Below are 27,130 nucleotides of genomic sequence, written 5' to 3'. Positions count from 1 at the left end.
GTTACTGATATTGGCACTACCATGGTTTGATACTTGCACAAACTCAGCTTGTCTTTTTATTTATAATCAGCTTTTGAGAGTTTTTGTGGGAGCTGTATTAACCTTTGACAACCGTTTAAATAAAAAAAGACCAGATGAGCTAGTGTAATTATCAAAACATTGTAGTGCCAATATCAGTAGACTGAAAATCACATCTTAAATCAATTAGCAAAAAACCCCACTAAAAAATGGACACTTATCACTCTTTCACTCCCGGGATCGTGAGGAGATGGTATGCGGGGTGTAGGTTAACGACTTACAGGGTGAGTAGGTTAAGAGGAAGCTGTTGTGGTGCGCATTTTCAAAGAGAGAATTAGTGGAAAATTGACCATTGACTGTAGCGGAACATAAAAAGGTAGGTGTGAGAATTTCATTTGTTTTTTTTTCCTCGGTTTTTTAAGTGGTTGGATTCTTTGAAGAGAGAGAGAGAGAGAGAGAGAGAGAGAGAGAGAGAGTGAGTGGAGTTTGATGAGGGTTAGGGTTTTTGAGCAGGACTACTATTTCTAGTAATTCGAAGCCTGGATTTTAGGGTTTGTTCTTTGAATTCCGTACTTTCACTTGTTTGAATTCATCTGATCATCTGATTTTTGGCTCTGTTGTTGTTTTTTGTTTTGAAAATTTGTTTATGATTAAATATGCAGTTTGTTCTGTGAAGTTTATTGGTGATTATTAGTGGATTATGGTTATTTTATGTGATTTCTTTAAGAAATGGAACGAGATATTCAATCTGGTACTAATTTTCTTGGTTATGATTCGAGGCAGATTTTTCGACCTTACTTTACGATGAATTTTGTTTTCAAGTTGTGATTACGTCTTTTACTGATTGGAAAGAAGTGAATTGATATGGTTTATGATTAAGCTAGTTGAGTTGATATTTCTTTTTCTTTTTTTTTGTATGATTATGTAATTAAGGTGCTTTGAAATTCGGCATGGTTTGTATAATAGAGTGAGCTATTGTAGCATCAAAATTTATAGTAAAAGCTTGATTCAAGTTATTCCAAAATGAAGGTATAATTCTGCTGGATCTTTTCATGGAAATAGTGTTTTTTCATGAAGGCATGTCATATTTTTCTTTTTCTGAAGTGTCTGTGTGGTTACTCTTTCTCTCTCTGTCTTGCTTTCATGGAAATAGTGATTTTTCTGGGCACTTTGACTCCTTGTGTTGGTATTTGGAATATCAACTTTGATGGGAGCATCAGAGATAATCTTGGTGTAGATGGGGTTAGATGGGTTGGTCAATGCATTCGATAAGCTTATATGCCAGCTCCACTTGGTTATTGATGCTGTGAAGTGGAAGCAGAGCTTCTAGTGAGTGTCTCCGGGTCTTTTTAATACACCTATGTACTTCTTTATGAATGAAGGGATTCTCAGAATGTGATTAGTACTCATGTTTATTTTTGGGATGGGTCGGGTTTCTTTTGTGCAACGAGAAGCAGATTCGGTGGTTGATGAATGACTACCCTGTAAATGATAGGATTGGATGAAACAAGTTGTCTATAGCAATTCAGTTACTTTACTTCTGTTCATTTGGTAATTTTTCATGTTTGTATAGGGGCCTTGTCCTTTGTTTTTTATGTTGGCATTGCTCTTTTACTGTCCTTCATTTTCTATTTAGCCTTTTTTTTTTCATTGGTTGTTGAGCCTCATGCCTAGTGATATGGTGCAGAGTCGCAATGGTATGGGCCATGAGGCCATAAATATGATTCCATTCCACACACATAAATGGTTAGGGGTTCTATTATTAGGCTTTGGAATGTCATCCTTGAAGCTGCGATTTTCCGTATACTTTAACATAGACCACCTTTAAAAATTAATAGAAATTTGAAATGGATAGCACGTGCCATGAACTGTAATGTTCTACATGATCAAGTTCCGGAGTCAAATAATTAGTTTTTCATATGAGAAGAAAATTTTTCTGCTAAATTGTGACTTGTTAGTGTAAGTAGTTCTTGCTGTCCACCTATATGTATTTCATAACATGCAATTTTGAATTATGGAAGTATTTGTAACCCCAAACCATCACTTTGAATTAACCTTTTGATGTTGTTGCATTCCATCATTGGATTCATCTTTTGGACACATTCTAGTGTGGAACAAGTCAGTTTCATATAAAACCAATTGCCCAGATATAGAATGGAGGTAATTTGAAGAAGATAATTCATATTTGGTTAAAGGAATGAGTAGACAATTGAATTTGTGAATGAAGCTAATTTCTTGGAGTTTTAGAGAGCTTAGTAGCCAGGACAATGAAAGAAAAAATCATAGTTGATATTTTCCCAATAATGAGCATCTTCTTGGAAATAATTATAGTTGATATTTTATCTACCACAAAGTCTTTTGTCGTTTTTGCTCTGAATTCTGTCAATATTTTATGCTTAGCCATGTCAAATTTAATTTCTCTGATAATATTATCTTCTTCATACCCATTTTTCATGCTTTCGTATTTATTGCAATTGCAATTGCACATTGCTGTAGATAATATGCAAGTTCATTCTCTTGCAGGCCGTAGAGTATGAGCTCTCCATCAACTCAATTGTCCACCTCAAGAAGAATGGGCATATATGAACCTACCCACCAGATAAGCATGTGGGGAGAACCCTTTAAATCTAGTAGTAGTCCAAACACAGGTGCCTCGACAATTGTGGAGGCCGAGACAAAGCTTGACAACAGGGTGTGATTTCTTGATCTTTATTCTATCTTGATTATAGGAAGTAGGGGTTGTATTATTCCAGCTGTTATGCTATGCCTTACTTAGCTAATAATACTTGTCTAGTCTGAAGATGGTTCTCATGGGACACTAGTACCTTCACAAAAGTTCGAACAGGAGACAAACAAACATGGTGATAAGGTAAACATATTACTTTGGCAAGGCGTTCTTTTTCTTTTCCTCCAAAAAGAATATAAATTGCATGCTCTTTCAGTCTTTTGTTTAAATGTAGTATTAGCCGGAGCCTGCAATTTTCTGTTAATTAAACATTTTCTTCAAAAATTTTGACCAAGGCTTATGTTTTACATTCTACAATACCCGTCTTAAACTGCTTTTTGTAGGCTATGCACTCATGTTAATTTCTTCCTTTTTATTCCTTTCAAGTCAACTTTGGAGCATGTACCTCTTTGTCTTTTATGGCATCAGTTTATATTACTTGGAATATGTCCTAAAGCTTTTGCGATCCTCTTATTTTATCGATGGAAATGACTGTTCTTCGGCCTAATGAGATCTGGAATGAGAGAGCAGGGAAACATCTATGAATTTGTAGAATTAACAACATCCATCTGTTATAACTGTTATCATTCAATGGTAATAGACAAGGTTTTAAATTTCCGTTTCGGGGGTAATTTCTGTCCTCACCAAAACCGAAATTTTAGCCGAAATCCCGAAATCTCGGCCGAAATTCGGTAGACGAGCTTGAAATGTCCGTTTTTTGAGCCGAAATTTCGGTAAATTTCTGCACTTTCGATTTCGGAACGTTTCAGTTTCGGTCCTCATCGAAATCCGAAATTTCGGATTTCGGCGGCCAAAATTTAAAACTTGATAATAGAAATGAGGAAGCCGGGGCTTTTCTAGAATGTCTCGAACTGACATCCATCTGTTGTAGTTTTGTCATTATTTCCGTATGCTTATTATGAAATGAAGTTAATGCTGCTTTGGAATCGAATAATAAGATGTTTCCTAGCATTTTTCATTAGTTCTAGGTTGGGCATAGTCTGATGTAGCTTCTTTAATCTTTCAAGTGGTTTGTATCACTCCCACCACAGTATCTCTTTTCCAAAAGGATAGAGATTAAAAATGAAATTCGTCCACTGAAATGCATGTGATTTCAATTATCTCTTTTGCACCCTTCATTTGGTTCTCGCCTAAACAATATTGAGCCAGCATGTACGACTAACATGGTTATCGATTATGGCTGGAAAGGGTTCGCTGTTTTGGATAATGAGACACGCGGAAGGGTTCGCTGGAAAGGGGAAAGGGCGTGAGAGCTGAGTGAGTGAAATGTTTGGTTCATGAATGTTGTGGCCTTGTGGGTGTTGGAGTAACATTTCCACTCTTCAAGTTTGACCCAAAACAGCTCTCAGCGATCAAGCTTTCCTAGTTCCTTATTTTTCCTTGCAGATGGAGACCCCTAAACCACGGGACCCTGGTCAAAGCCCTGCTGGAGATGAGGATCAAACCACCTCTCCCCTCAGTCTTAAATCCTCCACTTCTCCTGCTGGTTCCACTGGAAAGAAAAAGAAGCAACAACAGAAGAAGCAAGCCCTATAGAAAGCCTGCCCTCTGGATACTCCTTCCACTCCCCCTCCTCCATCCTTTGACCTTCTTTTACAAGAAACAATGGCTGCCGGGGATGAGGATGAGATGGAAACGATGACCAGAAATTGTAAACCTAGTGCAAAGATAGATACCTATACAATCTTAGCAAGAGAAAAGTCTGTCCCTACAGCCACCACCCTAGTACCTGACCCATCAGCTCTGACAGCTAGCTATACCTCTGAAGCCAAAAAGCCTACCTTTCCCAGCTCTCCTTTGGAACTTACAGCTAGCTGTTCCTTTGAAATTCAAAAGACCGCCTTCCTTAGCCCCCCAGCGTATTTGATAGTGATAAATCCCCAAGAAGACTTTAGTTCCTTGAGTACTACCCCGGATATTAACTCCCGCCTAGCACAAGCTGGAAAATTTGAATTCATTAGCACTGCAAATCGAGGCCATAGGATTGTTCCTCTTAACTCAAGTTATCAACCTAATTTCGAGGAACCCCGCCCAGCCCCTGTTAAGTCAACATTCAAACAGAGCCAAACTTCTGTGGAATCCTGCCTAGACATTGAAATTTCAAATCTTCGGCAGCCCTCTCCTTCCAAGCATGCAGCTCCTCCCACCTCCCCCATTGTGAAGGAGCCTGTTGCGATCAAGCAAGTCCCCCAACCTTTTGGAGGCTGGACCAATCTTTTTGCTAAACCAAAGAAGCCCAACGTAGATTACGATCTCCAACATTTCGAGCAAGATATCCCTGAGGATGGCGAGTTGGCCACTCTGATACCTGACAAGGATCTTGAGGAAACAAAAGAAAAATGGACTCATAGCCTAGTTGGTTACCTCATGGGAAAGAAGCCTTATTATGTTGCCTTCAAGAACCATCTTCAGAAAAAGTGGAATCTCAAAGGAGAATTCCAGATGTTTGCTCTTGCCAACAATTTCTTTCTTTTTAAATTCATCAAAGAGGAAGATTGTATACATGTGCTTGAGTCATCTTCCAACACCTACGGAGGTAGGCCTTTAATCTTGCAGAAATGGCCCCGGACTGTGCCTTGGAGAGGCTGAAACTCTCAACCATCCCAATTTGGGTTCGTTTCCCTGGTCTCCATTTAAAATTTTGGTCCAACTACTGCCTTAGCAGGATTGCTAGCCTTATCGGTCGCCCTTTCTATATGGATTCCACTACGGCTGAGGACACCCGATTGAGTTATGCGAAGGTTTGTGTGGAAGTTAAGGCTGATAGAGAGCTACCTAACTGTATTCGGATTGATACTTCCTCTGGATCGGTTTATCGGGCTGTTGAATGTGACTGGAAACCAGCTCCTTGTAAAACTTGCAAAGACTTCAGTCAGTCAACGGAAAGATGCTCTATTTCCCCTGTCTCTAAACTAGCAACAAACCATATTAGACAAGTTTGGACCCAAAAGAAAAAGACCACAGAAGTCATCCCTGATGAGTCTCTGCCTATTCCTTGTGAAAAGGATAAAAGCATTCCTGTTTACCTAGGATCCACGCGTGCCGATAGCAGTAATGCAACCTCCAATCCTTTCAGCCTCCTTGATCAACTGGATCAGGAGGAGGAGGAATGTTCTGCTCCAGCAGAAACAAAGTGGACTCATCCGAGCCCCAGTGATGAAGATGATTATCAACATGAAGAAGAGAGTGAAGAGGACTCCGGATCAGAGGACTTCTCTGACCCTGGAGAGGTTTCTTCATTAGAAGCCTCCTCAGAAAAAGAGGGCGACCAAACAAACACAAAAGGTCCCAAAGAATCTTCAAAAAAGAATGTATCATGGGCGGATGAACTTAATCAAGTCCACTTGATTCCAGTTGAGCATGAGGATAGCGGTGAAGAAGAGACTCCAGAAGTAGAGGAACCAAAGGAATCATGGCAGGTAGTTCGCAAGAAAGGTTGGCCAAAACGCTCACAAAGAGCCCAACATACCCCTTCCAAACTAGCTGATTATTTAATTTACAAGTATTGAGCATATTGAGCATTTTGAGCTCTTAGGCTTAGTGTTTGTCGCTCATATGTGCCGCGCCTTGGTTTTTCCCTCTCTCGCATGTTCCGAGTTAGGGTTGGTTTTATGCTTTTATGGTACTATCTTTCTCTTTATCTAATAAATCGGTAGGGGTCCCCGCTAAACCCCAGCTTACCCATCAAAAAAAAAAAACTTGGTTATCGATCATGTGGTAGGAACATTCCTGTGATTTCCTTTGGAAAAAAATCAATTCTAATTTCAAGGTTCCCCCATTAATTGTACACTTTTATACACAGGTATTAAGACGTCTTGCACAAAATCGTGAGGCTGCCCGAAAAAGTCGTTTGCGGAAAAAGGTACTCCAATATGAAGTCTGCACCAACAAATATGTGACAGTATTAGCTATTTCTCAGTATTGACATTAAACAAATTATCCTGATACCTATGCTTCATTTTATAGGCCTATGTTCAGCAGCTAGAGTCAAGTAGATTAAAGCTGTCACAAATAGAACAGGAGCTTGAGCGATCTAGACAACAGGTGCTTGGTGTAGTATTTCACAAATCAAGAAAATGAACTATATATATATATATATATATATATATATATATAGGGGAAAGTGATTGTGAGCGGCCCCTCATATAAGCTTATATGAGGTGACCGCTAAAAATATGGCGGGCCCACATTTTTGGGGTGATCCGAGCCGGTCAGTTGATAGGCCCTGACGTAGATAAGGGGTGCCCAAAAAATCAGCTCCAAAGAATCATCCCAACCCTTCGTACTGTGGAGGTGAAAGAGGGGGGAAATGGACGGGTAAGTGGGCAAATTTATACCCGCTCATTTTCCCCTCTTTCACCTCCACAGTTTGAAGGGTTGGGATGATCCTATGTAGCTGATTTTTTGGGCAACCCCTATCTAAGTCAGGGCCTATCAAATGACCGGTTCGGATCACCCCAAAAATGTGGGCCCACCATGTTTTTAGCGGTCACCTCATATAAGCTTATATGAGGGGCCGCTCACAATCACTTTCCCCACATACATACATATATATATATATATATATATATATATATATATATATATATATATATATATATATATTGCTTCTTGTATCTAATGGGGCATGCATGCCTAGCTGCAGGGTGTATTCATAGGTGGAAATTCAGGAGATTCAAGTCACCTTGGGTTACCTGGAACTGTTAATTCAGGTGTACTATTTGATATGCTAGCATTTACTTTGGTCTTCATTATTGATTATATTGAGCTTCAATCTATTTGGAAAGATATCTTTTGAAAGATAACGAAACTATGACTAATTCTTTCTTTATTTATTGGGATTATTGGTAATGTATTATTTCATGACAATCAAGCAAATGCTGTATTACCTTTTATTAAATATTAACCGTTCAATTTAATCCATATGGAAAAGTGTCTTTGAATTATAAAGAAACTATGACTGATTCTTGCCTTAATTTATTGTGATTCTTGGGAGCTTTTTATTGTATGACAGTCAAGCTGTATTACCTTTTATTAAATATTAACTGTTCAATTTAATCCATAAGGAAAAGTGTCTTTGAATTATATAGAAACTATGACTGATTCTTGCCTTAATTTATTGTGATTCTTTGGAGCTTTTTATTGCATGACAGTCAAGTGAATATTGTCTGTTGGAACTGTTCAATTTTAAGCTAGTTGCTGTCTCATTCCGCTTTAATATTCCAAAGTTCTGCCAATAATCAAGAGAAGATAGATTGAAGTTTAACCATTAAAAAAAAAGAGAGAGATTGAAGTTTAAAAAACATTTATGGAAGCTTTTGAATGGTTGCTTCTTTAATCAATCTTTAAATTGATTTTGCCATTCAGAATTTATTCTGGAATATACTTATACTTTGTGTGTTGAGACTTGAGATACAGTACCTTGACTTAATACCCATGACCTAAATATCTCTTTATTGCAATGCCGTAGAAAAGAGCCTAAGAAGTAAATGAGGTTATCGAATGATTTGGCTATGATTCTTTTATTTGATTTTATAGCCCATGCCACTTATTCAGTCCACACATTGAGTGACTGTATTCTCTCTTATTTCCTCTGTAACTCTACGTGTCGGCTCCTTGATATTACGGTTCTATTTGGACATACGTAATAGAAGAGGCCTCTCTAATGGAATACCAGCAAATTATTTTGAAGCAAACTTTACTAGAATCTTTATCCGGATAACCTTTATATAGCTTCCGAAAAACTTGCTCAATGAACTGGTCTTATTAGATATCTTGCCTGAGTGAGTTTGATGTGACGTTTAAACACATTTTTCAAGCACCCTCTCGAGAGAAGGATCCCTTATGTTTAGTGACGTATTATGGGCCGAAGCTAACATTCTGGTTGAGATGTTTATTATCTTCGCATCATGCCAAACTCCTTTCCCTAGTTCACTAAGCATCTTTTTTGATGTGGCTATTAATGATTGATGGATTAGTACCAGCGTTTAAAAACTCCTTGACGCGGCAAGGAACTCCCCCTAGCCGACAAGGATTTTTCTTGGCCGCGGTCCGCGTCGCACACATCCGCGTCCGCATTTTGCCCTGTAGAGTCAATAAAAACTCCTTTGACTCTCCCGAGTTATGACTGCGTCAACTGCGTTTTTGGCCGCATCCGCGCCGAGTTGACAAGGATTTTTCTTGTCCGTGTTCCGCATTTTTAAGCACTGATTAGTATTCTATGAATTTCATAGCCTCGTTCATTTAGGCCATCGAATTTCGTGAATATTGATGATTGAGGATGCACCCATCACTTAGACATGGTAAATCTAGTGTACATACCATTATCAATTGATTAACAAAAGGTTACCTATTAGATTCTGAAACAACATTCGTTCATATCATGAAGATTTTGCTATGCTTCAAAACTCAAACTTGGACGAGAACTCAGCTAAGGTAAAAGGGTAGTTGACTTAGGCGAGCCAATGCTTGACGGGATCAATTTTCATTAACTCGGGTTTGTCAATGGAATTCTAATTGACTTGGTGGAACAACACTTGGAATTGGATTTTGTTTTTTGAATGGTCAAAAATTTCATTAATGGGACCAAGATGGTCAAAGAATACAAATAGAAGAGAAGATACAATGTTCAAAAAAGAGACCAAATAGGATCACAAAGGGAGAAAGTCAAATTGTTCAAGGGATCCAAAGTGAACACCACTTTTAGCTAACTTATCCGCCTCACCATTGCCCGATCTCCTTATGTGGCGAAAGGAGATTGAAGAGGAGCTCACAATGTGAAAAATCTTATTGAGAAAATCCGCAAAATGCCAAGGAAAGGGATGCGAACCAGAAAGCCATCTAATGACATTGAGAGAATCACCCTCCACCACTATTCGATTTAGATCTACGCCCTTTAAGAATTTGATACCTTGATGGACCGCTCGCACTTCTGCCTCGCTAGAATCGGCGACACCAATAGGCTCCACAAAAGCCCACCTCACCCCACCATTTTCATCTCATAGAATTCCCCTAATGCCGGCCGGTCCTGGGTTGCCAAGGCTAGAACCATTGAAATTAAGCTTGAGGATTCTCGATTCTGGAGGCTCCCAGACTTGGATAATCGGGATAGATCCCAGACTTGGATAATCGGGATAGAGAATTCGGCACTTGAACACACTTCCCTCCAACCCTTCCACATATCAAAGGCGGAAATGAAGTTAAAACTTGGAAGAGATTTGCCCCAAACACGGTGAGAGCCATCACCTTTGTAGATAGGAATGAGGCATTTTTCGCTACCCCCTTGACGATTCTTGCATTCCTTTGCTTCCATAATAGCCAGATAACCACTAAAAAGGAGATGTGCCTTAAGATTTTTCCTTTCCTCCATGGAGAAAAAAACCAACACTCCATCGCCTGCATAATATCCACAAGGATGACCCAAGAGATACCAAACCTCTGCAAAACGCTACTCCAAACTTCTCTGGCCATCTTACAATGGATGAAAAGGTGATTAACGGATTCTCCATCCTCAATGCAAAGGGCAAAGGAATTGGATGAGAACTTGAGCAAGGTAAAACAGAGTCAACTCAGGCGAGTTGTCAATTGAATCGTGGAGTTTTTAAATAGTAAGATTTTGTTCGTGTGGATGACTCCCTAACCAAAAAAAAACTGATTTTGTTCCTATGGTACCATTCAAAAAAAAAAAAAGAGAGAGAGAGAGATTTTGTTCCTGTGGATGATCGAAGATGCACTTATCAAAGAGGATGACTCCTAACCAACAAGTCTCCCCAGAAAATGACCCACTCTCCCTCACCCATAAACCTAACCCCAAATAAAAACGCATTCATTACTCTCCTCTAAATCTCCGCCTTCTCCTCTACAAACCGCTACAACCACTTCTGTGGAAAATTATTCCAAAAGATTGTATTACCCAACCCTAAACCCCCTCCTACTTTGGCCTTGAACATGGAAATTTAATTTAAAAGGTGCTTGAGCATGTCCCTTCTTCTTCCCTTCTCACAAGAATCCCTTTGAAGTGACTCTTTCTTTGGCTATCTCCTTACTCATATTGAATAGAGACATGAAATAAGTGGGAACATCAGATAGCTTGGGTCAAGGTGACTCTCCGACCAAAAGAAATGTAGCCTTTTCCCACCAGCTACATTCGTCTCCATTCTCTCCTGTATAGTTCTATCTATGAAGCTTTTCACTTTTGGATTTACAATATCCTAAAGTAGCAGAATAACAAGACCATGACGGGCCATCTTGGTCTTTTTTAATGAAATCTCACCAGTCAAAAAAAAAAAAGTCCATGAAGGGTAAAATGCACATTTTGTATTTTTTATCTAGCAGAAACATCACCTTCTTAGGATAGTCAGTATTCATCTTTTATTGTCTGCAATACCTATTTGCTTCTACTAAAAAAAGGGCGGCCCAGTGCACGAAGCTCCCGACATTGCGGGGTGTGGGGAGGGCTAGATGTACGCAGCCTTACCCTTGCTTTGAAGAGAGGCTGTTTCCGTGACTCGAACCCATGACCACCAGGTCACAATGGAGCAACCTGACCTTTGCGCCAAGGCTCGCCTTCTTTGCTTGTACTATTCAAAAAAAAAAAAAAAAAAACCTATTTGCTTGTAAATTTTAATGTGGTATCATCAAATTGTTTTCATGTTTTGTCCTCTACTTGTGTTCTGAGACCCTTAATGGATCTTGCAGGGATTGCGACATTTGAGATGGAGTATGGGCACTGGGTTGAAGAGCAAAATAAATATACTTGTGATCTCAGAAATGCTTTGCAAGCTCGTGTAACTGATATAGAGCTTCGTATACTTGTAGAAAGTAGCATGAGCCACTACGACGATCTTTTCCGTATGAAATCTATTGCTGCAAAGTCTGATGTCTTCTATTTGATGTCTGGCATGTGGAAAACAGCTGCCGAACGTTTTTTTCTGTGGATTGGAGGATTTCGCCCTTCAGAGCTTCTTAAGGTGATACAATTCAGTTTTGGCATTTGGACTATAATTTACTTGTTTATTTTTTGAATGGCAATAATGTTTACTTGTTTTGCATGTATTCTATGTACGTTGGACTTATTTAGCACCTGATACAACTGTTAGTGGTCACTGCTTAGTTTAATGTGCTCCTGGTCTACATATAGTCTTTTGTTCAAGGATTCATTTCATTTTACTATTTGTTCTCTGGTTATCAGCTGCTATATTTTCTTGTTTACCATATGTGCTTTTCCTTTTGTAATTATTCTATTCTTCATTGTCTTTGAGGGGGCTTTCAGTCATTTTTAGTTTTGTTGAGAACTGTCACATTTCTGTGGGCCGTTGTAGCACACATGGTATACCAAGTGGACTGGATTCGGATGTGTGAGCGGACTAGTGGCAGTACAAAAATAATTCAAGAAGTGGGAGTGCCTACGATGAGGTTCGGAAGAGGGAATGGACCTTGGGTGGAAGTTTCCTGCAACTGCAACTAAGAATTTAGGTTCCACTAACTCTTTGTTGGCCATGACAAATATTGCTTTTTTCATTAGTCTTTTAAATCCAGAGAGATTCACTCCCTGTGAGGACTTCTTTATGGAGCATCACTTTTTTCTTGGCCAAGTAAGGCAGGTGCTGCAACAATAATCTGGAAAAGCCATTAGATGATTAGGGATTGGTGAATCTTTTGGGGAGAAATGGAAGCTTTGAATTAAAATGCAACTTGGGATCTAGTTCCCAGATATGAAGGAAAGAATATAGTTGGTTACAAATAATTTTCAAGTGTAAAAATAAATTGAATGATGATGATGAACATTATAACTTACAGGCTCGTGTGGGTAGCATCTACAAGACATAGTCATTGAGCCCTAAGATGTGATGGTTCTGCATATGGGCATGCGAAATGCTTTCCTTATTCCCATGAAGTCAGAATTTCTTATGACTAGAATAGGAGGGATTAAATCTTGACGATATGCCACCACCTATCACACTATATTTTTTATTGCTATTTTGATTTGGTCTAACTTGTGAGATGCCTTTTATACCTTTCTATTTACCGAATTAGGGTAATTGATGTAACCATCTTAACGATAAGTTGGGTGGGTTCCTTGAGCCCTAATTCTGTAGACAGAAAGTCAACTGCCATGACTCCGGTTCTATATAGGAGCACTTGGAATGGTTTGCTTTAACCGAATGCTTGCATCGGAAAGTAAGCAAGCAGGAGCAGAGAGCGGCCACGACTCTACTTTCATTTAAGTTAAGGTGAGGAAGGAGGGCAGGAGGCCTGTGGGACATACAATGCATTCAGATGAAGGAAGTATCTTTGAAAACATGCATCTAAGCCATCCAAGAAACAACTATATTAACTTATTAAGAAGGGTGTGAGAGTGGCCCCTTACGCTTATTAGTTAGCAAGGGCAGCGGTATGGCTTTTTGGCTTTTTGGCTGTATCTTTTAGCTCTGCATTTAGGTGTATTCGAGAATACAGTCTTCACTAGCACTCAATCGACTTGTCAAAATGGTTATTCTCAGAGCGGTTCATCTGTTTCCCAATTATGATGATAAACTTCTTGAGCCTATGGATTTTGAAATACTTCCCTCGTGGAAATTTAATGAGACTGCATGGAAGAAAAGAAAGATTCATCATCCTGTTGTTTGTGTTTGTTGTTTTACATTATATTGTTTGTAACCATTAAAAAAAGCATTATATTGTTTGAATGTAGATGTCATTGTTGACACAAGACACAATAAGTCAGTAACTGAGTCATCATAGAAACCGAACATGGTGTCGAGAAACAGATTTGATTGAAGGATCTCAGCACTCTTACATTATTTTGGTATATGGCCAATGTCTAGAGGTTTGAAGGTAGATGGTTTAGGGGACTCAACACTTAGCATTCATGCTACATGTTCTGTTGTTTGGTGTAGCTTTATCATATTCAATCAGCCACTTTGAAGGTTTTTTTTTTTTTTTGGGTAGAACTAGAATTCGGTTCTCAGTTCCCTGCTAGTCAAAACGGGCATCTGGTTTCCATCAAAGTGGTAGAGAAGTAGTGTTATTTATTGCGTATTATTTCCTGTTGTTTCTATGGTTGGATTTGTAATTCTTTTTAGGTGAATTTGTGAAGAAAGCTTAATAATCACGCTTGATTTTATTTTATTATTGTTATAGTGGGATACTTGGTGTTTTTCAAGTTTTCATATGGATGTGAATTTCATCTTTATTTTAAATCGTTGGAGGCTCTCGGTGCCTAGATGTTGGTAATAGAGAAGTGGCAATATTTCCTAATTCCTTATATAGAAAAATTTAATTGTATACAATACTATGGTCCAATTTTAGCTAGTGGCACTAGATGTGGCCCACCATGGATGCTCCATGGCTCAAAATATCACCAAATAGTAAGACGCTACATGTCCAATCAAGGCATGGATACCAGCAGCTGACAGTAGTTAGCCATTGATCGGATGAGTTGGATCTCACTTATCGGTGCGATGTTTAGATCGTGAGCCATCCATGTTGGGGTCTATCTATTGGTGTGGGTCTCACATGCAGAAATATGTGCCGCATGTCAAGAAAAAGAAATCCTTGTCCAATAATCCAAGTAAACTAGTTGAAATATTAAGTAATGGGACTCTGTCAAAATACATATTGTATTTTTTAATGGAAAAGTGGTCTTCCTTTCTTTCCTTTTTTTTGGTGGATAAGCTGGGATCGAACCCCCGACCTCTGGGTCAAAGAACTAAGAACTAAGCCTTACCGTTGAGCTAGAGGCTCAAACTCAAGTGGTCTTCCTTTCATAAAAAATATGACTGCTTATTTGGTCTTTTCTTTATGGTGTTTACAGGTTCTCGCTCCACAGCTTGATCCCTTGACGGATCAACAACTAATGTCTGTCTGTAACCTTCAACAATCATCTCAGCAAGCTGAAGATGCGCTTTCTCAAGGGATGGATAAATTACAGCAGACTCTGGCCGAGACCCTGGCAGCTGATCCTTTAGGTGCGTCAGGTGTAACAAATTATATGGAACAGATGGCGACAGCAATGGGAAAGTTGGAGGCTCTTATAAGCTTTGTGAACCAGGTAAGACATCATTTTCCCTCATCAAGTAGTCTATATATACTAGTATTCAGTTCCATGCCATGCATGGATGTAAAATGAAGGGCCCACGCCATCAAAACATGAGGTGTAAAATGGTGGGCTCTAGTAAAATGCATAGGTTTAGGTAGGGACGGTGGACCCCACCTCATCAATAACATTAGCCATTTGGGTAGAGACGGTGGGCCCTACCCCATCAAACATGGTGTAGGCGAAAATATTTTCCAGGAAAATTTTTTCTTGGAAAAGGCAAATGGCAAATGGGAAGTTATGTACTTAGTATATATTATAGATAGATAGATTATTTCTGAATTCATGCTCTAGCTATCCAATGTGGTTCATTCTTGACAGTCACTTCATGCAGTTTACATATCCTGTTTGTTCCATTAACAGTGAAAAAATAAGTATTTTCATTATTGGGGTGCTCTGCCACATGTAATTTTTGTTTTCCAATAATTTTCTAAGGGAATTGATATCAGCACAACCATGTTTTAATAATTGCACTAATTCAGCATGTCTTTTCTTTTTTAATTGGCTTGTCAGAGCTTTTTGGTAGCTGTAATAACCTTTGACAGCTGGGTTTGTGACTTTGTGCACTTGAAAAAGCTGAGTTTGTGCAATTATTAAAACATGGTTGTGCTGATACTAGGGGTGTAAACGAGCCGAGCCGAGCTTGGCCAGGCTCGGCTCGGCTCGGGCTCGAACCATCGGGCTAGGCTCGGCTCGGTCAGGCTCAGCCAGGCTCGCGAGCCTTACCGAGCTCGGGTTATATTATGTTCACACCCCTCATCTTCCCTGGACAGCCCTACTAGTGTAATTTGACTACTTTTTTTACACTATGGGGGGTGGTCCTAGTAACAAATGGGGTTCCAAAAATGAAGTGACATATTTTGCCCCCCCCTTTCACTCCCTGGACAACCCTTTTAATGTATAAATTAATATATATAATATATATATTTAAATATATTAAATTCTTAACGAGCCTTAACGAGCCGAGCCTGGCCTAAATTAGGCTCGGCTCGTTAAGCTTAACGAGCCTGGTGAGCCGGCTCGGCTAGGCTCGTTAAGGATTCGAGCCGAGCTCGAGCGAGCCTCCGAGCCCGAGCCAAAATTGACATCCTTAGCTGATAAACACACACACACACAGTTGCTTGCTTTTATGTCAAAAACAATAGTTTACTGATCTTCCCTAATATCTGTACTCTTGATTAGCTTTTGACTTCTCTTGATTGACGTAATAGTTGTTTTCAGATGCTAACACTTCTTTTTCTAACTAAGAATGCTTATGTTGCTAATTCCAAATGCTTACTCTCCAAACAGGCTGATCACCTTCGCCAGGAGACATTGCAGCAGATGTACCGCATTTTAACAACCCGTCAAGCAGCTCGAGGCCTGCTAGCCCTAGGCGATTATATCCAGCGCCTTCGAGCCCTAAGCTCACTCTGGTCTGCTCGCCCTCGTGAACCCGCATAATTGAAACAAGCAAAGCTTTAAAACCTCTGAGATGTGACCACTGGCTAAAGATCATACCTCAATAGCAAGGAAGTGCTCTTAGTTTATCAAATTTGGAGGTCCCTTGGTAATGTTCATCAGTATCTACAGAGTATATTTAGGCTGCTGACATTTTTGAAGCGGCTTCTGGTGATCGACACAACAGTGTAAATAATCCTTAGGAAGCCTCATCGACCATACACAAGAGGAGTTTTGTCATCTGAAATGCATGTTGTATATTATGATCTGTTGCTGCATAATGTTATGTTGATGCAATGCAAATGTAGCCTTGATGGATTAGTGGACTGGTAAACTTCCCCTGTAAAATGTTAGTATTGTATGGGATTTAATCTTATAAGTTATAATCATATTTATAGTAAGGGTTTTACCTGCATATGGTTTTTATCTTTATAAGAGAGTGAAGTTCTGAAGGATGGGCAGATAATGAGTGGCTTAACATCTTTTTTAGTATTTTTTTTGCATTCAATAGATTGGATTTGTAGATAAGTGGGTTAACATCATCTTTAGTTCATACCAGAACTAATAAAAGTACACGACTTAGCTAGCTTAGGTGTGAAATACAATTGGCAATTTGTGTATCACCATGTTGTTATAAGTCATGCCAAAAAAATTGTCTAGTTCCCAAAGCTTTCTCAACATTAACTTCAAAAGTTCCCAAGTTTTCTTCCTATGAAAAATTGAAAAAAAAAAGAAGTAACCAGGTTTTCTCAACATTAACTTACAATGCCCAATGCCTAACTCAAGGGAGCTGAACTAGTTATACAGTTCAGTAAAATTATGAAATAATGTAGAAGTCATTCTTTCTGCTGCTGTATTGAATTGAAAATTCAGACCAATGAGATCTAGGATCAGGACATTAACAATTTTCTTAATACAATTCAGTTTACTGACTAAAACCGTTTGATAACTCTAGTAAACAAGATACAAAGATTTAGCTTGTGTTCGGCAAGAATTCTCAGCCTGGCTTCTCATTTTTTTTTCCTGTGCGGAGAATGAAGACAAAAAAAAACCAGGAAGATGAAGTGACGTTTGTCAAACCTGACCCGCAATGATTTTCTATGTTTCAAGAACTGACATTAGTAAGTGTTTTTCCTTGAAGAACCATGAGAAGTAAAAGGAATCTTAGAACTTTTGGTATGGTTTTTAAGCCCTTTATGCGTCATTGTACATTAGGACCACTTTAAAGAATTTTTTTCTAAACTTTGGCAGGATATCTTGTTAGGTTGTTATCTTCTGATTTCACATCAAAATTCATGCGTTTCTCTTTAGGTTGATCCATCCACCCATGCATGCTTGGAACCACATCTCAAAAAGAAGATTAAAACTGTTTTTTTTTTTTTTTTTTTTTTTTTTAAATTTCCTTCAAAATAAATCTGTTCACAATAACTTTATTTTTTCTTTTTACCCTTTTCTTCAGAAAAGCATGCCAATCGACAGTTTGATTATAACACAGTATAATTTATTTCCTAGAATCAGTTCTCCTTTGTTTGCTCCGGCCCCTAAGAATCTGACTCGTCTTCGGCTCCCATCTGCCAATTCTCACATCCCTGAGATGGCGTAATCTAAGGCGTCTACAAGGAAATCTGCATTGTACAGAAATAAGTCATGTAAAAAGCACATTTTTAGATCAATGGAATAGAAATTTTTCTGCCTTGGCAATCTCTATTGAGTGCATTCCTTCTTTGTGCCTTGGGTTTAACAATGACTAAGATGATGTGTGGAAGGTAGTTGTCTAGAGAGTGAGAGAGTGTACCTGCATCATCTTTGGTGAAGCACATGGGTGGTTTTATTCTGAAAACATTTCCTTGAAGGCCTCCTTTCCCAACCAACACTCCCAGATCTGCAATTAGGAATAGATATGTTAGGAAAATACAAAAGAACAAGGAAAAATAAGAAAAAACTTCACGAGGCAGTACTTTTCACCCATAGCTCGGACTCATTTTACCTTTCAGTTTCTCAAACAAAACAGCTGTTTCAACCTTGGCAGGTGTCTTATCTTTCCTATCAGTGACAAATTCTATCCCCACCATTAAGCCCCTTCCTCTCACATCTCCAATGACTGAGAAAGGGTAAACAGTCAATTGACATGAGATGGAGTAGTTAACAAAATTATAACTGTATACTAAATAAGCATTGCTACCTACCACAGTAAATATTTTAAGAATCGATGGATACTAGCATCACTACCCATAAAGTTTCATCATTCATCACACTAAGCATCTAAACCAGTAGGTTTAAGCACTTGAAAGTATAAGGAAATTTCAGTAAATAAAAAGGAGTTATATGTAGCCAGTCCCATTGAATTTGAATCCTCAAAGGAACTGTATTCAACATGCAAACAAGAAAGACATTTTTTTATTTTATAAATAAACCAAACTCTTCTACATTCATGGGACAAGCTATCCCATTGCCGATGCAGAAAAAATACACTGACTCCCTTCTTTTTTCCTTACCCTTCCACACAGCTGATGGCTGTCATTTCCTCCTTTTCCGCTCCTTTTTCCAGTACGTCTGCCTATTCATTCGCCGACATCAGTCCATGCTGAAATTCTGGAGAGATCTTGCCGCAAAAGTGTCTAATTTTCTCAATCACGTAAGATATTTTCTAGGGACCATTTGCTTTATTAGAGGCTCATGCGACGACATAAGTTGAATCTTCCTCAATGAGCAGTGGGGCTTCCATTGTATTGACAAACTACCGCAGTCCCCAAAGGAGAGCTCGAGCTTCTGCCTTTTTAGCGTCGCGCAAACCCGTCGGACCCAAAACAGATAGTAATGTACGGCCTTCTGAATCCCGAAACAGTTCATCAATGCCAGCACGCCTTGGGTTTCCTTTGATAGAAGTTCTATGGTAGAAAGAATTTTTTAAGTACGATGGTAGCAAGAATCTTTACATTATTTTCATGAATTTTGAGAAATTCATGCATGTAAAATACGCATTAGAAGAGTATTGTGATGTTCTCCCAGAGGAGTTACCTTCCGCTCCACCACTGACGTGTTGTGTGCAACACCACATAGACCTTACGCCAGATGCTACTCTACCAAATCAATCTCATTGCAGAACGTTGTCTAAAAAGCATGAAGAGTTGAGAAAGAAAGAAGAAGGGATTTTAGAAAGGAGATAAGTCAGAGTAAGAACCAGTTCCAATGTAAGATGGATCATGGCTTATGTGTATCGACAGCCGAGCTATCAATAGGATTATGATCAAATATTGTTTTCTTAATCCTAGGTTGGAGGATATATTGGATCAACTTAGAGGAGTCTCAGTGTTCTACAATGATTGATCTTAAGAGCGAATAACATCAAAAGTAATATTTTTTTTGAAGGTAACAGATTTTTATTAAAAACTGCAAAAAGATTATCATCAAAAGTAATATTCAACTAGGGATGGATGGAAGACAACTTTCAAGATGAAGGGTTACACAAGTGGACGGTCATGTCTTTTGGATTGTCTGTGTGTGTGTGTGTGTGTGTGAAGACCCTTCATTAGTGACATATTTATTCATAGTTCGAATATGGATACACATCTCCGTCATCTACCAGAAGTTTTGGAGATATTGCGAAAAGAAAAGTTTTTTTTGCCAACCGTGAGAAGTGCATTTAAGTAGCCTCTAAGGTTATGTTTTTGGGCTATGAAGTATCAAGAAAATGAATCAAACCTAGGTGCGAAATCACTGATATTGAGTTCCAGGGCTGCTTTGTCATTGAATGAGGATGGCGGTTCAGCAATTCTTGGAGGGGGAAGCATACCAATGGGATTGGGCCTTGCATAGTGGAGTTTCCACGGGAGTTGTGTGAATGTAAAAGCAATGCTTCGCACTGGTCACAATGGTTGGGTGCGGTGTAGCTGTTGTTACATGTGTGGGATGACTCGTCCTGGTCCTTGTAACCCCGGTTATATGTTTTCATCAATAAATTTCATTATCTTTGAAAAAAAAGAAAAAGAAAAGGAATCAAACCAGATGAAGCAAAATTGCAAGCAATCTAAAAGTGACTGGCACCTACTATACGTGAGGGACAATCTTTCTATGGACTTGCTAGCTTTTAAAAGAGATTTGTGAGAGCGTTCAGTACTATTATGACTCTTATTACTGATTTGTTGAAAATGTGAGTTTTGAAATGGACTCAAGCTCAAAGAGATTTTGGGGAGATCAAAGTGTGCCTCGCTAGTGCAACTTGTTTAGCCCTACTTGATTTTGTTAAATTATTTGAGCTTGATTTTGATGCCTCTTGAATTGGATTTGGGTATCCTAAGCCACAATTTGAGGCCTGTGGGTTATTTTAATGAAAAAGGTGCTACACTTGATTATTCCACTTATGATTTGGAGCTATACACCATAGTTAGAGTCTTAAAATTTTGGAGAGACTACTTGATACATAAGGAGTCACACTCTACTCGGATCATGAACCTTCAAAATGTTTAAGCAGGCAACAAAAGTTAAATTTGAGGCATGCCAAATGGCTAAATAATCTGCAAGAATTCACTGATTCTCTTCAGCACAAATTAGGAAATCGAAAAAAGGCAATGCCTTGAGTAGAAGACGCAATCTAGTGTACTCCATGAATGGGTTGCACATGCCATTACCTATTCCATCTTAACCCTTGGGCTGGGGTTTCTATGAACTTTGTACTTGGCCTTCTTTGGACTTCAAGGGGTGGAGATACCATATTTGTTGTTGTTGTCTGGTTTTAAGGAGGTTGTGAGATACCATGGATTGTTAAAGACTATTACATCAGACCAAGACACTAGATTTTACAACAATTTGTGGCAGAGACTTGGAACTTAGGTCAAGTTTAGTAGCACATATCATCCTCAAACCAATGGCCCAAATATTGAGAAATATGTTGAGGTCTCAAGTTAAAGTAACATAAAATTGTGATCTTGTACTTCCAAAGATAAGTAAGCCACCTCTGGATCCCCATACGTCTCAATGGCTTATCAATGCCTATGTTTGAGTAAACCCATAATATTCACCACTTGAGAGCTCTAAAAAATTCAGGAAAGAACTGAAGAGTTTTGAAACCATGAAACTGAGAGCTGACAATATAGAGAAGCATATTAACCTTACCATAGAAATGCAAAATTCTATTTGATGTGAGAGTTTTAGGTATTATCAAATAATTTATAACATCAATGTTAGTCTAATCCTTTTTTTTGAAATGGTAGAATGATTTCATTAGATAAGGGAGCGGGCCGAGGAGGACCACTCCCGAAAGTACAAGAGGAAGCACAACAATAAAAATAAAGATACAAAAAAACTCTCAAGGAGGGAGGAAGTCAAACCACTCCAATGTCATACGACTAACCCCACCCATAGCCAAAGAATCCGCCTCCTCATTGGCAGATCTCCGCACATGATTGAAAACAATAGCAGAGCCCGAGATTAGACCATCTATTGCATCAAAGATAGACGAAAATCTCCAAGGTGGCAACACCGCCCCCTTCAACCATCGAATCACATTGAGTGAATCACCCTCCCCAATAATGTGATCCATGCTCTCTCTATCAAGTCTTTTAATACCATGATATACCGCCTTTACCTCGAGGTCTTCGAGGCATCACATACCCCAAGAGGGCCAGAATAAGCCCACACAACTTCGCTACAATCATCTCGACACAACCCGCCTACCCCGGCTGGGCTCGGGTTCCCAAAACTCGACCCACCAAAGTTAATTTTGAACATCCCAATAGGAAGAGCCACCCACTGCTGAGCAATCTGAGACCTAGCCTCCCTACTAAATCAAACTTCTCTCCACCCCTCCCATAAATCAAAGGCCGAAACGAAGCGGAATGCCGGAAGACATCTCGCCCACGATATAGAGAGGGCAATAATTTTCATATATAGCCAATATGGAGATTTAGCAACCCCCTCAAAAACTCTAGAATTTCTCTCTTTCCAAATCACCCACCATGTTGCAAGCAAACAAATTTTCCACAACAATTTTCCTTTCTTTCTCCACGGCACAAACTCCCACCGATGCATCAAATCCGGAATAGATAATGGAAAAACCCAAGATATGCCAAACCTCAGAAGTATATAGCTCCATATCTGATGAGAAAAGGAACAATGCATGAAGAGATGACCCACAAATTCACCATCATCCAAGCATAGGGGGCAATGGTCCACAAGCAACATACCTCGCTTCCGAAGGAAGTTAATCGTTTGAATCCGATCGCGACAAACTGCTCATCCGAAGATACAAACTCTAGATGGACAACGAAATTTCCATACGTTGGCTGAGATAGATGATACACCGCAAGGCATCAAGAATAAATAGAAAGATTTGACAGAGAAGAAACCAGAAGATTCCGCAGTCCATACTCTTTATCCAAACCGGTCCTCTTAACATAGCACCCATCTAGAAGCTTAAGAAATTGGGATACCGACTCTAACTCCCTATCAAATAAATTCCTCCTGAAGATCAGAGACCAAACTAAACTACTCCCATCGCGGACAAACAATCACAAACAAAAGCCTCTTTATCGGAACCTACACTATATAGACCCAGGAACACAACCATAAGAGGATCAGTCTAATCCCGTTCTAATTATTTTCGTGGCAATCTAATTTACTTTGCATTTGTGATCAGATGAACAGTTCCAACGTACTTCTGTTGTGTCTTTACTCATAGCTTATTCTATATGAATTTAGAAACAAAATAACTCGCAAAATCACATGTATTGCACGGGCATTCAGCATTCAAAACTCAACAACTAAGCTTGAATGTTTCCAAATCTAAATAATTGTATGGAGGCAAATCATAAAAGCATTGCATCATCCATAAGCAAATAGTCAGATGAAAATTCCAGCATGAAGGTTAGTTTATCTAAGAGTTCAAAAGATTAACATGATAATTGAAGATGTCAAAGATCAAAGATGTTTACTTTCATATTTTTCTTGAAGACCTCTTAAACGCCCAATTAAGTGGGACCCAACATCAGCACAATGTAATTGGCGCTTCTCCTTGTCAATAACCTTGAGCACTGCAAGTCCTCCTGCAGAACAAACAGGGTTCCCACCAAAGGTGTTAAACTGAATTTTTTGGGCCATCACCTGTGCTATCTCTGGTGTTGTCACCACTGCCCCTAATGGTAATCCATTGCCAATACCCTGTTGATGGCCAAACAGATGAAAATAAAAAGATTGGTAATGAAATTATATTAGAATCTGTCTGTGTCTTTAAAGAAAACTAATGATGTAATCACATGGATAAAAACTAAGGGGGTGAATTGAGACCTTTGCCATTGTGACTATGTCAGGAATGACACCCTGTGTTTCAAATCCCCAATAATGGCTTCCCGTTCGACCAAATCCACTCTGCACTTCATCAGCAATGCAGACACCACCGGCCTTCCGTACAATATCATATACCAGTTTCAAGTATCCAGGGGCCAATTCAACTGCTCCTCCAACTCCCTAAAAATTGTCAAAAACAGAAATTGCCTTGAACAAGCATTTTAAGTTTCGGTGTAAAGAAAAACTAAAGCTAGACCTCCACTATTAAAATAATTAGCAACTCGAACCTGAATGGTTTCTGCAATAAAGCCTGCAACTTTCCCAGAAGTACCAAAGTCGATGTGATCTTGTACATCTTTGGCATAATGAATGGCATCAGAACCAAATATGCCACGATATGGATTTGGATTCACAACATGATGAATTTCACCCTGCAGAAGGTTTGGGGCAAACTTAATTGAGATGATATGGACAGAGCTGTTGTCTTTCAAGTGTTTTTGTAAATTATCCCACATAATTTGATCTAAATATACAGAATGCATGGGATATGAAATTTGATAAGAAAAACCCCTCTTCCCTAGATTTTATTTCTTCCATGCTTCAACAAGCTTATTATATCCATCAAAAGAAAAGAAGAGAATATAGGGCATGGAATTGAAGATAACAAAACCATCTTAAACTTAAATGGCAAAGATAGAAAGGTAGAACAATTTTAATTCAAACCGAAGCACTGCAAAAATGTACTTCAATGGCAACATCACGACAACACATATGGTGGATGTAGAGAGCAAATGAGATACAAACACTGAGCAGAAAAGCATTTCATTGACAATAATGGATTTACTTGAAATATGCATGCGCAAGTAATCTAGTTGCAAATTAGCAAAACATCATGCACTTGAGAAGTGACAGCAGAAAGCTATAAAATTTTATACATGCATACAGAGACTCAAACTAAGCAATAAGTCTTGTGCCCAATTACTAAGAGTTCGTGCTTATCCAGAAAAAGATGAGTTACCAAGTTTTCATTAGATGGAACAAAATCCTAAGAAGTTTCTTTTTATACACCAACCTGAGGTATTGGGTATTTCCAAGTATTTAGGGCAGTTAATCCTATCGTTCCAGCACTTCCACCATGATATGCATTTCTTAAGGCAATCATACCAAGATTACCGCTATACAGTCGAGCCATCAACATTGCCAATTCATTTGCTTCTGTTCCAGAATTGACAAAATATACAACCTGCATTTTCACCACGAGGAACATAAAAACATCATATAAAGAGAAAGAAACCACCATCATAGTATTTTTACATCCAAGAAAATATAAGCCCGTATAGTAGCAAAAAATAACAGAAAAGTTATGCAGCTAAAACATATAAAACAACAATTACCATGTGGACTGACTTTCTGTAAGTTTATTATTATCCAGAACCACAAAGTATAACTGGAATAGAATGATCTTAACAAGCAATGGCATTTTAAGATTATATATCCAGCACCAAAAAGTATGAAAAAATGTAAAGAATGACACCTTTAGGTTTCCGGGCATTTTTGCTGCTAACGCTTCTGCAAATTCGGTGATTGCATGGTGTAAGTATATGGTCGTAGTATGCTGGAGAAGCTTACTTTGCTCAACAACAGCATTCACCACATCTGGGTGACAATGCCCACAAGATACAGTCACAATTCCTGCAAAAGCATCAAGGTAACGCCTTCCGTTCTCATCGAATAGATACTGCATCTTGCCTTCAACAATGTTGAGCTGAACAGAAAAACATACGATAGAAAATCAAAACTTTTGGAATCAAATTAAGTCAAACATTCTGGTAGCATTTCATTCCCTGACATTGTAAGAAAAAAAACAAAAAGGATAAAAAATCAACTTTTGGAATCAAATTACATCAAGCATTCTGCTAGCATTTCATTCCTTGACACTGTTCTTCCAGGGAAGATCAAAACAAAACCATATGCAGAAGCACTAGAGCAACAAGTTTGTAAAGTAAAATTCGTTAAAAAGAAAAAAACAAATAGAATAAAGAACAAGCGAGGAAAAAAAATAATCCAAAACATCAAAATAATCTTACACGATGAATTTTGGAAACTCAAAACCCAGCATAAAAAACTAATAATAGCACCAAAAAAATCAAACCTTTGACCCAATTTCAAAACCCTAGGTCTCCCAATTCCACTAGTTTCGGAGAGAATCCAAAGTTTCAGAAAATTAGCAATCCAAAATGAGATTTTTACGGCACCAAATCAATCCCCCAACTTGGAAACTCAAAACCCAGCATATAAAATCAATAAAATCACCAAAAATCAAAACTGTCATCCAATTTCAAAACCCTAGCTCTCCCAATTCTAAAACTTTCGGATAATCTATAATTTTTTTTTAAATAAATGATAGTATATCAGTTTATACAAAAACTAGCATATAAAATCAATAAAATCACAAAAAAATCAAAACTTTCATCCAATTTCAAAACCCTAGGTCTCCCAATTCTAAAACTTACAGAGAATCTATAACTAAAAAAAAAAAAAAAACAATTTACCGGTTTCTGATAGTAATAGAATAAGGAGGGGCCGAGAAATTGCTTTCTCTTCTGTAAAATCTCATCCCCAAAAGGTCCTTTATAGGGTTTTGGCTCGTGGTCAAAAGGAGGAAGTTGAGGAGCTGAAACAGAAGAAAAAGGGTTATAGAGGAGATGCTGAAACCTTTCCTTTGATTCGAAGCATCTCTTCAAGAGATTTCTCTGCAAAAACATGGTGTATTGAAGAAGAGGTTTGATTATTTTTTGTTTTTTCGAGCTTTTGAAGAAAATAAGAATATTTCGCGCCCTTTTTATAAAGACTTTTCAGCAGAGGCTAATGTGGGAACGTTACTATTCTGTGAAGAAAGATTCGAAACTTGGAATCTTTAGGAATTTGATAAATTAATAAGGATAATATTATCAGCACGACCATATTTTGATATTTGCACAAAACCCAGCTGTCTTTTCTTCTTTAATTGGCTTGTGTGAGCTTTTTGGGGAAGGGATTTTGCTGGGGACCATAGCATAAGGCATTTGGTGGACCAGCTGTTGCTTGAGGGAGCAGACACATAGGAACGAATTTTGTCTTACTCATTTAATTCATCCTATGTGGCTACTCTTCATTCCGCAAAATGGGTGGCCCTAGCAAATCCCTTTTGGGTTAGTGAAAATATCAAAATATGACTGTGCTGATATCATTTCCTATTAAGAAATCTTTCTCTTGATTATCTTTCCTTCCTATATGAGTGAGTCAGTACCACCAAGGTTTTAAATTTCGGTTTCGGGGTTAATTTCGGACCCCACCAAAACCAAAATTTCAGCAGAAATCCTGGAATTTTGGCTGAAATTTGGTAATGGTATGGGGTGTGAAATTTCGGCAAAATTTCTTAAATTTCGACGAAATAAGTCACATTTCACCGATTTCAGATTTTGCACGTTTCGATTTCGGTCTTAGGCGAAATCTGAAATTTTGGTCCAAAATTTCGGATTTCGGCCGAAATTTAAAACCTTCAACAC

General features: G+C 38.6%; 2 protein-coding genes across 3 annotated transcripts; one reads left to right on the top strand and one right to left on the bottom strand.

Moving 5' to 3' along the window:
- Positions 1 to 232: 232 nt before the first annotated feature.
- Positions 233 to 16,716, top strand: LOC143848643 (transcription factor TGA1-like). Of its 2 annotated transcripts, none has more exons than XM_077357638.1 (9): positions 233 to 394; positions 2,542 to 2,710; positions 2,813 to 2,887; positions 6,567 to 6,626; positions 6,731 to 6,808; positions 7,410 to 7,476; positions 11,462 to 11,733; positions 14,580 to 14,816; positions 16,152 to 16,716. In XM_077357638.1, exons 2-9 carry the CDS (start codon positions 2,552 to 2,554, stop codon positions 16,302 to 16,304), a joined length of 1,101 nt encoding a protein of 366 aa, XP_077213753.1. In that variant the 5' UTR covers positions 233 to 394; positions 2,542 to 2,551; the 3' UTR covers positions 16,305 to 16,716. The 2 variants fall into 2 exon arrangements, with proteins under 2 accessions (XP_077213753.1, XP_077213752.1); XM_077357637.1 differs by lacking the exon at positions 233 to 394 and adding an exon at positions 408 to 569.
- A 933-nt stretch (positions 16,717 to 17,649) lies between these two features.
- On the bottom strand, positions 17,650 to 26,461 carry AGT2 (alanine:glyoxylate aminotransferase 2). Its single transcript, XM_077357635.1, has 9 exons — positions 26,135 to 26,461; positions 25,117 to 25,347; positions 24,655 to 24,825; positions 23,870 to 24,013; positions 23,583 to 23,762; positions 23,231 to 23,456; positions 18,289 to 18,402; positions 18,097 to 18,183; positions 17,650 to 17,926 (listed from the first exon to the last, which is right to left on the bottom strand). Exons 1-9 carry the CDS (start codon positions 26,345 to 26,347, stop codon positions 17,883 to 17,885), a joined length of 1,410 nt encoding a protein of 469 aa, XP_077213750.1. The 5' UTR covers positions 26,348 to 26,461; the 3' UTR covers positions 17,650 to 17,882.
- Between the last annotated feature and the right edge of the window lie 669 nt (positions 26,462 to 27,130).

This window comes from Tasmannia lanceolata, unplaced genomic scaffold (genome assembly GCF_043159265.1).
Source record: "Tasmannia lanceolata isolate RefF3 unplaced genomic scaffold, GAP_Taslan_0.1 ptg000016l, whole genome shotgun sequence".
Classification (NCBI taxonomy): Eukaryota; Viridiplantae; Streptophyta; class Magnoliopsida; order Canellales; family Winteraceae; genus Tasmannia; species Tasmannia lanceolata.
The sequence above is the reverse complement of the archived record's forward strand: the minus strand, read 5'-3'. Positions and strand labels throughout refer to the sequence as shown.

Coding starts and splice junctions, on each gene's coding strand:
- LOC143848643 (XM_077357638.1), top strand. CDS start 2,552: ATGAGCTCTCCATCAACTCAATTGTCCACCTCAAGAAGAATGGGCATA. Junction 11,734..14,579: donor GCCCTTCAGAGCTTCTTAAG/GTGATACAATTC, acceptor TGGTGTTTACAG/GTTCTCGCTCCACAGCTTGA. Junction 14,817..16,151: donor TTATAAGCTTTGTGAACCAG/GTAAGACATCAT, acceptor CTCTCCAAACAG/GCTGATCACCTTCGCCAGGA.
- AGT2 (XM_077357635.1), bottom strand. CDS start 26,347: ATGTTTTTGCAGAGAAATCTCTTGAAGAGATGCTTCGAATCAAAGGAA. Junction 23,457..23,582: donor ACATAGTCACAATGGCAAAG/GTCTCAATTCAC, acceptor GGCCATCAACAG/GGTATTGGCAATGGATTACC. Junction 18,403..23,230: donor TCTTCAAGAAAAATATGAAA/GTAAACATCTTT, acceptor ACCCTTTCTCAG/TCATTGGAGATGTGAGAGGA.